The following is a 15375-nucleotide window of genomic DNA, read 5'->3' as shown; positions in this document are numbered from 1 at the left end:
CACTCTTATCCCTTCTCTCTCCAGTCCCACGTACTGTCATTCCACAAATTCGTCTTAAACTGCTCTACGTTTGCATAATATCAGTGGGTGTGATGAATCTTTGGAAGTCTTGTAAACCATAGCAGTAAAACTAATCGCCTACACTGTGATATATACAGTATGTACAGTGTGCTAGGATAAGCCGAAGCCCCAGAAATTCACTTGAGAATTTCTCTCGTGAGCCATGTAGGTAGTTCTCAAGTAAATATGTAAATGTGTATTATAATGGGAAGTATAAGTGTGTGTGAGATTAACATGTTGAGTGTGACTCACTTAACGCAGTCAGGCTATTAAACAGCCTCTTCAGTCTATAGCTGCTGACTCGAGAGCCTCAGTTTCCCTTTAATGTCATCAAAGTGGCAGGAAAGGCAGCAGTTCACTGTGGTGTGTAATTGTAATTCAGCACACACACTCACTCATATGTTAATGTATGCTGTTGCTGAGCTCTCAGTGCCCTGATCCTGCACAGCGTTTGTCACACAACTCCTGATGCTTCAAGAATTGTGTGTGCGTTTGCGTGTGCGTGTTTGTGTGCGCGTTTGTGTGTGTGAATGGTTTATTGGCTCATTAGTGTGAGTGATGACCACACAGGCTCAGGAACGCGGAGGGGTTTTACTAATGTGCCCTTTCGAGCTGAAGACACGCAGCTTCTGTTGTGACATGGAGGAAAAGGAAGGAGGGACATGACATTCTGTCTAAAGTCCACTTCCACCCAAGTGTTGGTCATAGCAAATCTATAGTTTAAGTGCATTTCCGTTAGCGAAGTTCAAGTTGTTCTTTTTTCAATCAAGCAGCTTCTAAATAGTGAGACTGCTTTATTAACCATGTAGCGGAGACGAACTTTACTACATGATTTCCCTCATTACCGTACTCCACGTGCAACTGATGGCTGTTTATGGCGAGTACTCAGTAATTAAACTGATTTCGCGAGTTGGTTGGTTTATGACAGTTTCCTCTTTTAATTCAGTATAATGAAGATATTTCTTACAAAAACAATGTTTAGGGATTTTTTTTTTCTTTGTTCTTAAAAATGGGAAGCTGGCCTCATGGGGAAGAAGCTGAAATGCATCTGACCTAGGGGATAACCATGAGCACTACATGCCTAGGGGATAACCATGAGCACTACATGCCTAGGGGATAACCATGAGCACTACATGCCTAGGGGATAACCATGAGCACTACATGCCCGATAGAACACTGCTTGAGATGTTGACAACTTATATTTCCTATTATTTTTACAAGGTTTTTGTGCTGGTCTGAAAAATCTGGAAAGAAATCATTTTCTCAGACGGAAAAGTACAGAAATTTAGAATGTTCTACATGCATTTAAAAAAGAAAAGCTTAAAAGCATGAACATCACTGATACAGCGTCTGATGCATACCTACATTCATGATACAGTTAATGAACTTAAATCTGGAAAAAGTTTTTGGATTTTCTTTTTTTGGCGCAAGGAAATGCTAACATCCCTGGTTTTGGACACATTTCTTATGTTGGCCATTTATATGTAAAAAATAATGTATTTTATAAACACCATGCATTTAGTCAGAGCCCTTTTCCTAACTCAAGGCTCATGTAGCCAGAGAGTTATGCAACTAAAAGTAGATTTTTTATTATTTTTTTTGAATATGTAAATATTGCTAGAAATTATTACACATTAGTCTGAATAAAAATTGTGAAACGCAGGTGAGAATGTATGTACATGACTGCATGTGTATGTGCACATTGTTAGCTTTTAGTGTGGAGTCCGATCACAGCGTGAACTCTCCTCCGTGTTTCTCCTCTGATGCTCCTTCACTGATGGATCGATGTCTCCACTTGTGCAAACAGTGTCATACATCATCATCTTCCCTCCTCTAATTTCTCTCTCTCTCTCTCTCTCTCTCTCTCTCTCTCTCTGTCAGTGAACAGCATATCTCAGCGGCAGAGTCTGCTCTTCTGATTGGCTCGAGGCGTGACTACGCTGAAAGAAAGAAGAGAGGAGGACGAACAGAGAGATGTTTCTGTGTGCGATTATTATGAAGGGATCCCTGTTTGATTTTTTTTTTTCCTCACTTCTCTAACTGAGTCATTGCTGTCATGTGGCATTGTTTTTAGGAAAAAAATGGGGGCGGAGTTACTAGATGTTTACATGGGAAGATAAGAATTATGTTTGTTTCTCTTTTTTCGTATTTATAGCGTTTGTGTCCTGATTATGCACTCTGTTTGCATGTACCTACAAGCCATGTTCTCTTCCCACTCACTTTCAGTTGTAACACTAAAAACACAGCGACTATGCGTCAGGTCGAATTGGACTTCACTGTAAGTGATTTTTGTAGTTTATTTTGAATTCGTTACTAGAAAGAACCACTAATGATGAAGCGAACGGTTAATAATAATACCCTTGGCTTCAGAACTCTGACTGTTGAACAGGATTGAATACTGTTTTGCATTCAAGCCTTCATCTTAGTCTTCCTCCTCAGCGTTCTCAGTCTGCCCCTCACACTCATTCACGTATCTCACACACACACACACACACACACACACACGCATACACGCACTGACGACAAAACCACGGCATGATTTTACCAAAGATTTTCCCTGCTTGAAATCATTAGCGCTTCCAGTTTCCCCAAACATCCCCCAGCGTCTCAGTATCTTTCCCACACAGCCATCTGCTACTTCCTGTTTTACTTGTTTTTCCAAAATGAGAATCTTTTTGAAATGGCTGTTCACTTTTATTAAGCTGGCAAAATTATTTACCAGTGAGGCAGAATCCAATCCAAACCTAAAGTTGAGCAGTTAAAGGTTACGGCTTTGGCTCAGAGGCTCAACTGTGGCTTTCTGAAACTTCTCAGTCCTGGCATTTGAACTCACATCCTTCCCAGCAGGGACACACAGCTCCATTTTTTAAAGAATATTTTAAAATCTGATCATACAGGATTTTTCCTATATTAAAGGTGCAGTTTGTTATGTTTCAGAGTGTTTTCAGACCAGTAACAATCAAACCCGTAACCAAGAAAACTCATTTGCAATATTGCCATGCGACAGATTTCAGTAATTTCTTTAAAGTCTCTGCTTCCATTTTTCCCGCATGGAAAATAGGCCTGCCCCCTCAGCTCATCTTTTTTTGAGCTTTACTTAATTTCTTAGGGAAAAAAATAGTTGAATCTAGAACCTTAATGTGTTCTTGACCTTTTGGACAAACCTTAAATGTTCTGTGTAGAATATTTGCAATAAAGTGTTTTCCTATCTGACCGGGTTTCAGATAGAACCCATATAGGAAGCTAAAAACCCTTAACTATAAGAAAAACCCTTTTCCTAAGAGTGTAGTTTCAGTTTCTGCAGAGGGGATGGAGTCTGAAATTCACTTTACACTAAAGAGAGGCTCTAAATATGACAAACTGCTTCTTTAAACTATAATCACTGAAAAAGTTGTTTAGAAGATGCTGAAGATCCTCGATTTGCTTGCAGAGGATGATGACATGATCCTAACTAAACTCATTTGAACAAAAAGAATGAAATTGCACATCAGAATCACACACGTTCATGCGTGCATCAGATTAGATAAATGAAAATTGACAGAAAATCAGTGCCTCCCTGCTGGAAAGGTGTGTGTCGCGCAGGAAGCTACAGCGTGCTGTATCTGTGATGGTGTGTGTGGAGTCCAGCTCTGCTGATGAAATCTCAGTGTGTTGTTGCAGTGAGTGTGTTCTGTGGTGCAGAACTCAGGCCCCGAAACCTTTTTTTTCCACAAGTAAGGTGTGTGTGAAGACAATGCAAAACACCACTGTGTGTGAAGTAGGTGGAGTTGATGTTGTTATTATTATTATTGTTATTATTTTTAATGTTATGATGTGTTCTCAGAGCTTTGTCATTCCCCTTCACCTGTGATTATTATTTTGTGTGTGTGTGTGTGTGTGTGTGTGTGTGTGTGTGTGTGAGAGGTTTAGATGAACGCAGCATAGACGGAGTGTGAGACGAGGTGGAAGTCTGTGGTACAGTGTAAATAGCAGATAAGAGCAGTGGACAGTGCAATGACAAGTGGATTTTTAAAGCAACATGATATTTGAGGTTATAGTTATCTATTATTATTATTATTATTATTATGTGTTCATATATTTTTTTAACAAAGAATATATGGTCAATAGTCCTAGCTGGTGTATCTACATACTTTGGCTACTTTTCCCGTATTTTAAACAAAATGAAAGCATCTCTTCCATTTCAGCGTTGTGTGAAAGCGCTGGAATGAGTTTAACCTCCTCGCACGTTGCAATAAGCGATACAGAGCGCAATAACCGATTAATTTCTCTCCAGATTCACCCATTTTTACATGTCTGATAAAACAGAAGTGGACATTTATCATGCTCACTCTGTCTCCTCTGGCTGTGTCCCTAATAGTGCCCTACTCCCTATTCCCTACAAACACACAAGTGCTTTTATTGTATTCTTTAAGTACTAGGGATCACTGTTTGGATACTAACCCATTGCAGTGCATTGTGGGATTTCATAAGTGCACACAGTGTATACACAGTCTGTCTGTCTGATCACCCAAGTCACTCTGTAGAGTTTTACCCTTGTTGTGTAATACAGTGTAATACAGAACCACCTCCATGAAGCTGGATATAAAATTCTGTAATAATATTTTTCAAGTTTCCTCGTATATGGAGGACCCATATCATTATAGAATATCCGGTCCATCCATTTAATCCCACAATGCATTGCAGTAGCCTAGTGTCCAAATACCATCTAGAGATTAAATACACCTTTAATGCTCTCTGTAGGGAATTGGGAGTAGGCTATAGGATGCTGTTGTGATTTCAGACATGTGGTTGCTCTCTGTCTCGTCTTATTCTTTTAATTGTCCTTGCTTGCTGTATATTCTCTGTCTCTCTCTCTCTGTCTCTCTCTCTGTCTTTCTTTTCACTTTCTCCTTCCTCTCGACACTCTCTCACTCTCTGTCCCCTCTTACTGTCTCTCTCTCTCTATTCCCTCTTGCTCTCTTCTTATTCTCTCTGTCTCCTCTCAATGGGCCTCATTTATCAAGCTGGATACGAATGGATTTATGTGTAAATCATTCATATAAGCATTTATGCAAGAAATTTGGTATTCATGAAAATCCTGTTAAATTCGGGAAAAAAAAGTCTGTATCCTACTCGTGCTCCTGAGTGTGTGTAAATTTATACATAAGAAGACAGACTAATGTAAACCTCGATCAATCGACCTCAAATACTTATAATTTGCATGGATTACTGCACTTTTGTATGTCTGTCGAGTTTAAATTGCTTATTTTTATTACGTTTACAGCGTTTAGCAGATGGACTTATCCAGCGAGACTTACAGAAATGCTTTGAGTCAAAAGCACATCCTCATGCTAGTTGACTAGGTCAGGGCCTAAGAGTACCATCAAGAACATTTTGTGAAAACCAGTTGTTTTTATTTTATTGGTATTCATTGTTGAATGTGAAAAATAAAGAACGCAATCCAACACAAACCCATAAATTAAAACAAATAAAACTAATCATTCAAATATAACAACAAAAAACCGTTGCGGTACAAACGGTGAACGAGTCGGTCTGTAAACCGTAAACAAATGCCTCAGCTGACGGAAGATTAGGGTCACGCTTATGAGTTAAAGCACGTTTAAAGACCGGTATGATTTTTTTGGAGGATGAAAGCTGACTTACAAATGAGTTCTGTTTGCCAAAGCATCTTTTAACGCTGTGTATCACTTCCAGCATGTCAGCAATTAAATTAAAGCGAATTTAAAATAGAGGTATCCCCATGTGGCGTGCTCAGTGTCCATGATCACCTGGTAGTGTAGATCTTTTTTCTCCTCTGTTTTCATGTCACACGATTTTCTTGTTACCTCATTTAATTCACACCTCATTTATCTTTTCTGTAATTTGTCTAGGTTTTGACCTTTTCAGTGCTGTTAAACTGCTAAATATTTTTTATTGGCATAGAAGTGAGTCAAAATAACTTTCACTTCTGTCTTTCCTCATTGTCTTTCACCGTTTAGCAGTCATTTCCTGTTCCCAGCCCTCTGTGCTCTTGACCTTTTATGGCGTTTTGTGGGCGTCAGTACATGCAAATGAGCGGTGTCAGGAACATGCTTTGCCCTTTGCAGTTGATCAACATACACACGCGAGTACAAAGAAAATCAGCGTATCATAAACGTTTGAAAAATCCGCTAGAAAATTTTAGTTCAATTTGGTTTACGCAAACATTTACACACAATTTTACTAAAAGATTGATAAATAAAGCCCAGTGTCTCCTTTCTCTCTGTCTCCTCTGTCTCACTCTTTCTCTCCAGCCACTCTGTGAGGTTCTGAGTGTGTTCATGACGTCCCCGCCGTACACACTGCCGTGATCTGAGCCAACAACGCACTCAGTGTGATGTGTTTGTGTTTTTAATGTTTCTTTTTATACACATCAACCGTTTTAGAGGTTGGGCTTTCATGCTAGCAGAAACGTGATCAGTATTAATCTTTTTTTTTTTTTTTTTTTTTTTTTTTTTTTAAATTTAGTTTACTTATCAGTATGAATTAAAGAGCCAAGGCTCTGCTCCTGTTTACCATGGAGCTGTTCTAGAAAATTTATTTCTTTCTTTCTGTGTGTTTGTGTGTGTGTGTTTGTGTGTGTGTGCGGAGGTGAACGTGGGGACACGTTACACACCTGCTGATGAGAAAGCAATACCCACTGTAAATCTCTCATTTAGCTCCAAGAACCCAAGCCTGTTTTCTCATTTATATTCAGCGTGCTCTAAAAGATTATTTATGCAGTCACTAATTTTAGACAAATCTGATGCCATGGATGTGTAAAGAGACACACACACACTCCCTGTCCCTCAAAAAAAAAAATGAGTGAAGATGTTATAACATGATTACACATGGACTTTGTGTTCTCGCTCTTGCAATAGTCCACATGTTTTCACCAAAGTCTGGAAAGTGTGCAAACTTGGACTGATCATCACGCCACTCGCTGTCGCTTCCGAAGGACTGAGGATGTGGAAACATGGCTGACTGGACTGTTATTTCCAGACACTTCCGGGACTTTCTCCGAGCCTGCTGCTGATGTTGAAGCAGGAAGTCGACTCGGAGCAACACACAGACTGAAACGTGTTTTTGTGCAGGAGGACGAAAAAAAATGTGAATTCTGTTTTTCAGGCAATACAATCATTGGCCCAAACTCGATGTTTGTTCCTTTTTTATTTATTAATTAATTAACTTGTGTATGAATTTCTCACTGCAGGTTTAGGATATCAGGATATGAATGTAAAAATTCATATATAATCAATTCTACACCGTTTGATTTGTACAGAATGCTGTAAAATGTTAATGGTTTTCTTCATTTACATTTAACTCATCTCTGCTTCACATCCATTTTCATTCTCACAGATTATTATTAGAACATTCAGTTTTTATATCACATTAATGGCCCATTGTTTAATCCTGTTTCACGATATCACACGGTTTCATTTTCACACATTTAACATACACCTTATTTTACTGACTTTTTTAATTGGCCTAAAGGCTTCTTCAGAACATGAGGGTCAGACATTATTTCAGAGTGAAAATCACTGCCCAAAAATTCTTCCTGCTAAAATAAAAGGCAACTCTAACGATTTTTCTCCCCAATTTGCCAATCTGCCAATTTCCGCCCACCAGCCAGCTTTGCCAAGCGCAGACAGTGAAGGCTAACACGTGCTTCCTCGGAGGCGTATGAAGCCAGCCAACTGCATCATGCTGCATCACAGAGCAGCGTAACACTCAGAGGAAAGCGCTGTCTGCCCTCTTCCACATACATGAGCTCACAGACACCCTCAAGTGGTTAATGTCACTGTGACTGACGGGCGAGAAAGTGCAGCCAGTTTTGCTTCTAGCCGTGGATGCCTGTGGCATTGAAAGCTTTTCTGTTGCGCCGCTCAGCAGCTGCAGTGACAACATTTAGAAGTTTCCTGTTGAGTGATCCCAGCATTGTGCACTTGATTATCAAAATGTTACCATATTTTTGAAAAAAAAAATCATAATGTCTTTTAGGAACTGAGTGTATTTTATCTGAATGAGCTGCATTTACAAATTGCTCATGATTTGTAAATGAAAAAAAATTAAATAATTTTTAGGACTTGAGAGATTTTGTGAGGATTAAAAAGAGTTTTGTTGGCAGTTATAAAGAAATAAAGTGGGAGAAAGTAAAAAAAAAGTTTAAAAAGGCAAAATTTGATATAATTTAGATTTATTATTAATATCTCAATCAACAGTATTTGTGAGACTTTACACGTCACTGCTATAAACGCACTTGTCTTTATTTTGTTCTAAGGGTGTGCAAACTTTTGCACTCAGCTCAGTTAAACAAGTGATGAAATCAAAACTAAATTTCTTGAAATTTTTGAACAACAGTACCTTACATTATTTATTTCTGTCATTTTTAAAGAAATTCACAACCTAAATTCTTCCAAATGCCACTTTTTAAAGATTTTTCTAATATTTCTTCTTTCTACAGTGCCATCTCCAGAGCAAACACGTCACCTTCCACACAGCCGATCCACACAGCCGATCCTGAGTCGTGTAAATGGATCGTGATTTCATGACTCTCTATTCCACCTCATTGTCACTCATCCCACACCTAAAAATAAGTACACCTCTCTCAGAACAGTGCAATAACCTGCTCTGTGTTTATTGCTATAAGATTATAAATCATTCCTAAAATGATGAGTTATAAATCTTTGCGCCTCAGTGTGGTGTTTTGTGCAGCTGCTTGGTTTGTCGACTTTAGCTTTTCCTCTCAGTCAATACCAAAGTGATATGAGACCTTGCATGGGTTGGTTTTAAATCTTCCAAGATAACCAAAATGCTGATCATTTGTGTTTCTATTTTACTACTCTGGTTTCACGGTTTCACTACGAAACACCATTTGCTGTTCTGATGAAACCACAAACCCACAGTGCAGATATATGAAGAGATATCTTTGATCATTGTTGTACATTTATGTTTATTCACTGTATCAAAAAATAAATAAATATATATATATAGTTAAATAAAGGTACATTCTTTTCTGAGGATTATAAGGTTCCTTCTTACACTTCACATCTTCACAAATACATCCAGAGTTTGTTATATTTGTCACAAACATTTTATCACACAATTTCCATAAAGTTTCTCAAAAATGTGATATTTATACTCTAATTTCTCTTGAACAGCTGATGATGGTGTAACGGATGTGTTCAGTCTTTGAGGTCACAAAATGGCTTCAATGCCTTTAAACCAATTACGTCCGATATGCAAATTATTACAGGATGACATTATAGCAATAACCTTTCTACAATGCAGAATTATACCATATAAAGTAACAGTTTTGTGTTTTGTTTTACAAAGTCACACTAAAGACTCAACATGTTTTATTAAGTTTCAAATAAAATAAAAATTTATATATTCAAGCAAATTCTTCAAGCAAAATGTGGATGTAATTCAGGGACGGTATTAATAACATACACAACTCACATTTAGGATTAAGTGTTAAATATTCTTAGTATTCAGCCTGTCTGTCTGTCTCTCTGTCTATCAGGACGTCTGTCAAGACAGAAAATCAGTCATACTCTATCTATCTATATGGCCAAAAGTATGTGGACACCTGATCATGTACTTGTTGAATCCCAATCCAGATTTATTCCCCCTTTGCTGTTATAATAAGCTCCACTCTTCTGGGAAGGCTTTCCACTGGATTTTGGAGCGAGGCTGTGAGGATTTGTGTTCATTCAGCTACAAGAGCATTAGTGAGATCAGGCACTGATGTTGTGTGAGGAGGTCTGGCACATAGTCGGTGTTCCAGTTCATCCCAAAAGTGTTCAGTGGGGTTGAGGTCAGGGCTCTGTGCAGGACACCTGAGATCTTCGACTCCAACCTTCACAAACCATGTCTTCATGGAGCTTGGTTTGTGCACAAGGACATTGTCATGCTGGAGCAGGTTTGAGCCTCTTAGTTCCAGTGAAGGGAAATTGTAATGCTACAGCATACAAAGACATTAAAGACAATTATGTGGTTCAAACTTTGTGGCAACAGTTTGAGCAAGGCCCACATATGGGTGTGATGGTCAGGTGTCCACAGTCTTTTAGTCATATAGTTAGTCAGTCTATCTCTGGTGTTTTACAGTGGATCTGGTATCGACTCTTTGCCCTGACCTGACACAGCGGTGTTGTATTTAAACTCTGTGATTGATTGGTTTGGTCTGTCGGTGTTAAAAATGGCGGCGCTCGTGGCCTCTCCACGTGAAGTGTTTTCAGAAGCAGTGAGAGCTGTTTTAGAAACTTGGCCGGTTTTACAGGTACCGTGGATTACTGGGGTGTTTAAAAATATATATTTCATCGTATCGATAAGATATTTAAAGAGACCAGATGTGTAGAATGAATATGCGCGTGCACAACTGAATGCTAACCGGCTAGCTGCAGGCTTTCATATGGCCGTGAAGTTTATTATTTAGAGGTGTTAGTAGTGCTGTAGTTGGCTTTTACTGAATAATACACACTCTGAGTCGCACGATGATGACACGGTGTGTTAAACCTCGGTTTGGTGATAGTGTAGCGATAACCATCGCCATAGCAACTGCTTAAAAACCGCAGTTCAACATTCTTACTGTAAAGCAGGCGTGTGTGCAGACATGCTCTGAAACCCCAGTGCTGCTCGATGCGAAAAGCTGATTGGTCAGAAGGTGTTCATAAATAAACCACATCAGAAATAAACCACTTGGGTGCATGCTGTTATAGGAAAATAATAAACTACAAGGAGTTGCTCTTATCACCTCAGAGTTGATTCTTTTTCCTTTAACAGCACATCCTGGAGTGTTTTATTCTTCTTATTCCACTGCAATTTGACAGTTATTAGTTTTGTCTTCATTACAGAACGAGACATCATACTAAACACTTTCCCATGGTGGAAAACCTGCTGTTACAAAGCTCTGACACTGGAGACTCCTTCCCTAAAAGTAAAATAAATGTGTCCTTTCAGAAAGCTTTGTCATATCATCAATTAGGCATGTTCTTTGATAAATACATTTTTATATGTTTATTGTTAGTGTGGTGGATGCTGAACAAGCCCCTGTGTAAGTTACTACAGAAATGATAAAAGTTAGAACCAGTGCATTAATATAAACCTGTGATTTCAGTTACAGCCAGAACTGCTGTCAGAGCTGCTGTTAAAGAAAACGAATCAACACTTTCTGACCAATCAGAATCGAGCATTCTGCTGCACTGTTAATATTTCACAGTAATGTGGATTTATGATGTTGATACTGTGTTGCATTTGAATATTTAGTCTGTTAGAATATTTGGTATATTTCCACTGACTGGTGATGTATATCATGATGTTTCTGTGTGAACAGACTTCCAGTAAAACAGCAGTGTTGCATTAAAAACTAGAGATAGCACTGTTCTGATACTCGGTATGGGTATCAGGCCGATACCAGAAAAAATGGTGGATCTGATATCGGAGAAAACGTATCAGATCTCGGCTTCTGTAGATGGAAATGTTTTCATATAGAGACTTGACTTGTTTTCTCTTTTGTTATGATTGGTTTTATTATATTTATACGTTATTATATTTACGATGTATTTCTAACTGTGAAGTACTTCAGTTAAAAAATTAATTTATTAAATCTTACAAGTCTTTAAAGAAAACTTGTATGGTTATCACTATCAATCAGCAGATATTCAAGGTTTCAGTGTCAGAAAAACGAAAAGTGGCTATCATGCCATCTCCAAAAAAAAAGACTCGACAAAAAATTATGGTTTAATTTTTTTGTTAACTATTAAAAACTTAAATTAAGAAACTTAAATTAGTTTTTTTTAACTATTAAAAAAATAATGTCTGCAAATATAAACAGAAAAAAAGCAAAAACTGAAACTTTTGTTGCAGAAATATTTTTATAATAACACGAAATCAGCTACTTGTTTGGAAATTTCAAGCAACGGTGCAGTTGGTGAGTGAAAGTATTACTGATACCGGTGCTCCTCTCAGAGAACAGTCCTGTGACACACTTTATCACAATATAGATATAATATCACGCCGCACTAATTGGGAGTGAAATGGGCATGTCACTAACATGGCTGTGTGTTTTATTTTTCTAGATAGCGGTTGATAATGGCTTTGGTGGAGTTTACAGTCAGCAAAAGGCCGACTGGATGGTGGACGCGGTCCAGCAATATTTTCATGACAACAGTAAGCGTTCTGTTAAATTGAGCTTTTTCTGTTCGTTGTGACTTGAGGACTGAATAATCGTGTTCAGCCATGTGCTCTGTAATAAAAACGATCAAACGTGTTCACACGCAGATGACCTAGAACAGGATGAAGTGGAGGACTTCCTGTCCGAGCTGATGAATAACGAGTTTGACACGGTGGTGGATGATGGGAGCCTGCCACAGGTGCGATTCTTTTTACTAAATGAAGTGAAACTTGTAAAACTGCACCAGTTCAATGTGTCTAAGAAAACTGGTGCAGGTTTTATAGTCAGTTTTTTCTGTATAGAAACATTTTGTTATATTGATCTGCATATTAGCTGTACAGAAGTTCTCCTTGTTTTGTGTTCAGGTGGCGCAGAAGGTGTGTGTGATGTTCCAGCAGTGTAAGCAGGGGAAACTGGCTGAGGTCAGACAGCAGATCAGCCAGTTAGCATTGAAAAAGGCCAGCGGGAGGGCAAAGGTCACACCTATTAAATCCCCTACAGAGGATGCGGAGGATAGCAACGATGATAATGATGAAGAGGTTTGTCCAACAGTTTTAACCTTTTTTTAAATGATTTATTGAATCTTATTGCAATGAGTTATGTAGTAAATTTCTTGTAGCTGCAGTTGCTGTGAAATAAAGATTAGCTTGAAAAATGCTTGTGTTTTTTTTATAAGCCATTTATAAGAAGCATAAACATGCATAAGCATAACCATTAAATCATAAGTGGTTTAATAAATCAGCATCATTCAGTTCCTGATTCTGATGAGTCAGAAGGTGTTGATTAATATTCTATTACAGCGGCTCTCACAGTAGTGCCAGCTGCAAGGTTTATGTCAATGCACTCGTTCTAATACATTATCGTTTCTATAGGAACTAATTTGCAGGAACCTGAATGACAGACACTTTGCATAATCTAAGACTAATAATAAATGAATTAAAAACATTATTTATCAAAGAAAAGCATATAAATGTTGATATGGTGAAGTTTTGTGTAAGAAGACTTTATTTAATATTCATGGAAGGAGTCTCCAGTGTCGGTGCTTTGTAATAGTCAGAAAGTTTTCTGACGTGTGAGTGTGTTCAGGATGGAGGAGACTTTATGCTTTCCAGTTTCTCAGTAACATGACAAGCTGTGTTTTTTCTTTTATCGCATTGTCTTTGAGAGAGAAAACGAGGCTGGTTAGGAACAACAGTTTATAGGTGCTATAACAGGAACTAACTTGTTTTGCAGATGTTCTACAAAAAAGTAATGTGTCGTTCTTTAGTAAAAAAAAAAAAAAAAAAAAAAAAAAAAATTTTAATTAAAATTGCTGTGGTATAACAGGATTAAAACTCTTGGAGGCATATTGTTATAGGAAAATAATCAGCTTTAGGGTGGTAACCTTTACATAAAACAATATATGAGAATCTAATCTTGCCACACGTCTGGCTCACTCTTTCTGTGCGTAGTCTATGGAGTGTGATGAGGCCGGAGCAGGAGCTTCAGTGAGCAGCGCAGCAGTGAAACAGCAGCAGCAGCCGTCTTCATCTGCACCTGCAGAGGAGGACGAGGAGGAGGAGGATGGCTGGACGGTGGTGCGCAAGAAGAAGTGACCAGCGCTCCACTATAAATGAACTCGAGTGCCAGAAATGCTGTCTGAATGAACTTGTAGTAATGGAGCAAAAAAAGTACTATCAGCAAGCTACATCACGAAAGAGCGTTGCGGGGGTGGAGACTGTTCATGCCCGTGTGCTACCTGGCGGTAAAAATCATCTGAACTTGCCATGTAAGAACTACTGGTACAGATGTTTACCAAAACTGTTTTCTTTTAATTTAAGATGCTCCAGTTTTGTCTTCACTGCTTTTTCCAGAGCTCTTTTTTTCCTGTGTAAACTGCATCACTTCCCAGTTCATGTTTTTGTGCTTTCTTGCGTCTCGTCATGCCCTCGTGTGGACACACTGGGCTCTGCAGGACACATCTGGCACACATCTGCAGTGAGCCCAAGTCGTGTGTGTGTGATGCACTTCAGGGACTCTCACATCTCATCATTCTCATCATCCTGACAGTGTACAGCCTGTTTTCTGAATTTAATATACCTTTGCATATTGTGATTTATCAACGTTATATGTGTACTGTATACCAAGGATACAGGATAAAAAAATTTGTTAGTATAACACTCACTTTTCAGTATATGCTTACATATTTGCATTTTTAATGCATTTTAAAATTATATTAAATCCAAATATTTAAATTTTTTGACAAGAGAAAATTGCTTTTAGCGTTTGATTTTCTACACTCGTGATTTCCCAACAGTCAAACCTGACTTCATTAGTACAATTTCCGGCTATCTGAGTAACAGGAAGAGTTCCAGTATACCACATCATGCCTACGACATTGTTTTTTGGCCAGGGTTAGTATGCATACACAGCAGGGATATAGCTGAATATAAATACATTGTTCGGAATTAACAGATAATGTGTTCTGTACACATACAAATGAGAGGCGCTCTGTTCGTTTGTCTTTGCCAGAAACGATCATGTCATCTGGTTGAGACTAGAGATGTGCACGGGGACTGAAAAAGTCATGCGAGTGGGAGATTTTTATGAAGGTCAAATGAAAACCTTAAAAGTGTATAATTGAGAATATTCAAAAGCTGTTCTGAGGATAAAAAAAAGAGTGAGAAAGGCTGAGGGTGGGAGTATGTTATTTGAAAATGAAATGATTAACTTTTGTGACACTATTCACAATAAACAATGCAAAATAATAAACTGAGGTTTTCATTTCACTCATACTTGTACTTTCATGTGGGCAAGCAGTTATACATCAAGCTTGCAGGACAAAGAACATTCATTGACATGAACGATGCATTTATTATTCATCCGTCGTTAGTAACTGCGTGGTCAAGGTTGTGGTGGTTTAAATTAGGCTAATAGTTTGTTTACTAGTTTCAGGGACCATCTTTTAAAAAAAAAAAAAAAAAAAACACCTTCTGGGGCAGGCCATGCTCACTTCATGTTTAAACCTGGATACAGATATGACTATTTGGAGCACTACACAGATACAGAAAGTGGCACTGAATTAGATCCCTGATACACAGTATGGAATGTCAAACGCTGCTGTATAGAAATCGTACTGCTCTAATATCCCAACTATTTCAGAG

General features: G+C 38.3%; 2 protein-coding genes across 3 annotated transcripts in view; both read left to right on the top strand.

Moving 5' to 3' along the window:
• cdk16 (cyclin-dependent kinase 16) overlaps positions 1-7207 on the top strand; it is a 39202-nt gene extending 31995 nt beyond the window's left edge. For both annotated transcript variants that reach the window (XM_034306445.2, XM_034306444.2), the window contains one exon: positions 1942-7207. In XM_034306445.2, the coding sequence (XP_034162336.1) occupies positions 1942-1979 (38 nt within the window). In that variant the 3' untranslated portion in view covers positions 1980-7207. The remainder of the gene's footprint in view (positions 1-1941) is intronic.
• Positions 7208-10204: 2997 nt separating this feature from the next.
• On the top strand, positions 10205-15337 carry tsr2 (TSR2 ribosome maturation factor). Its single transcript, XM_026928295.3, has 5 exons — positions 10205-10339; positions 12138-12228; positions 12340-12431; positions 12598-12771; positions 13684-15337. The coding sequence occupies exons 1-5, from the start codon at positions 10259-10261 to the stop codon at positions 13825-13827; spliced, it is 582 nt and encodes a 193-aa protein (XP_026784096.3). The 5' UTR covers positions 10205-10258; the 3' UTR covers positions 13828-15337.
• The last annotated feature ends 38 nt before the right edge of the window (positions 15338-15375 follow it).

The sequence above is a fragment of the Pangasianodon hypophthalmus genome, chromosome 8 (assembly GCF_027358585.1).
Source record: "Pangasianodon hypophthalmus isolate fPanHyp1 chromosome 8, fPanHyp1.pri, whole genome shotgun sequence".
Classification (NCBI taxonomy): domain Eukaryota; kingdom Metazoa; phylum Chordata; class Actinopteri; order Siluriformes; family Pangasiidae; genus Pangasianodon; species Pangasianodon hypophthalmus.
This window is presented reverse-complemented; position numbering and strand designations above follow the sequence as displayed.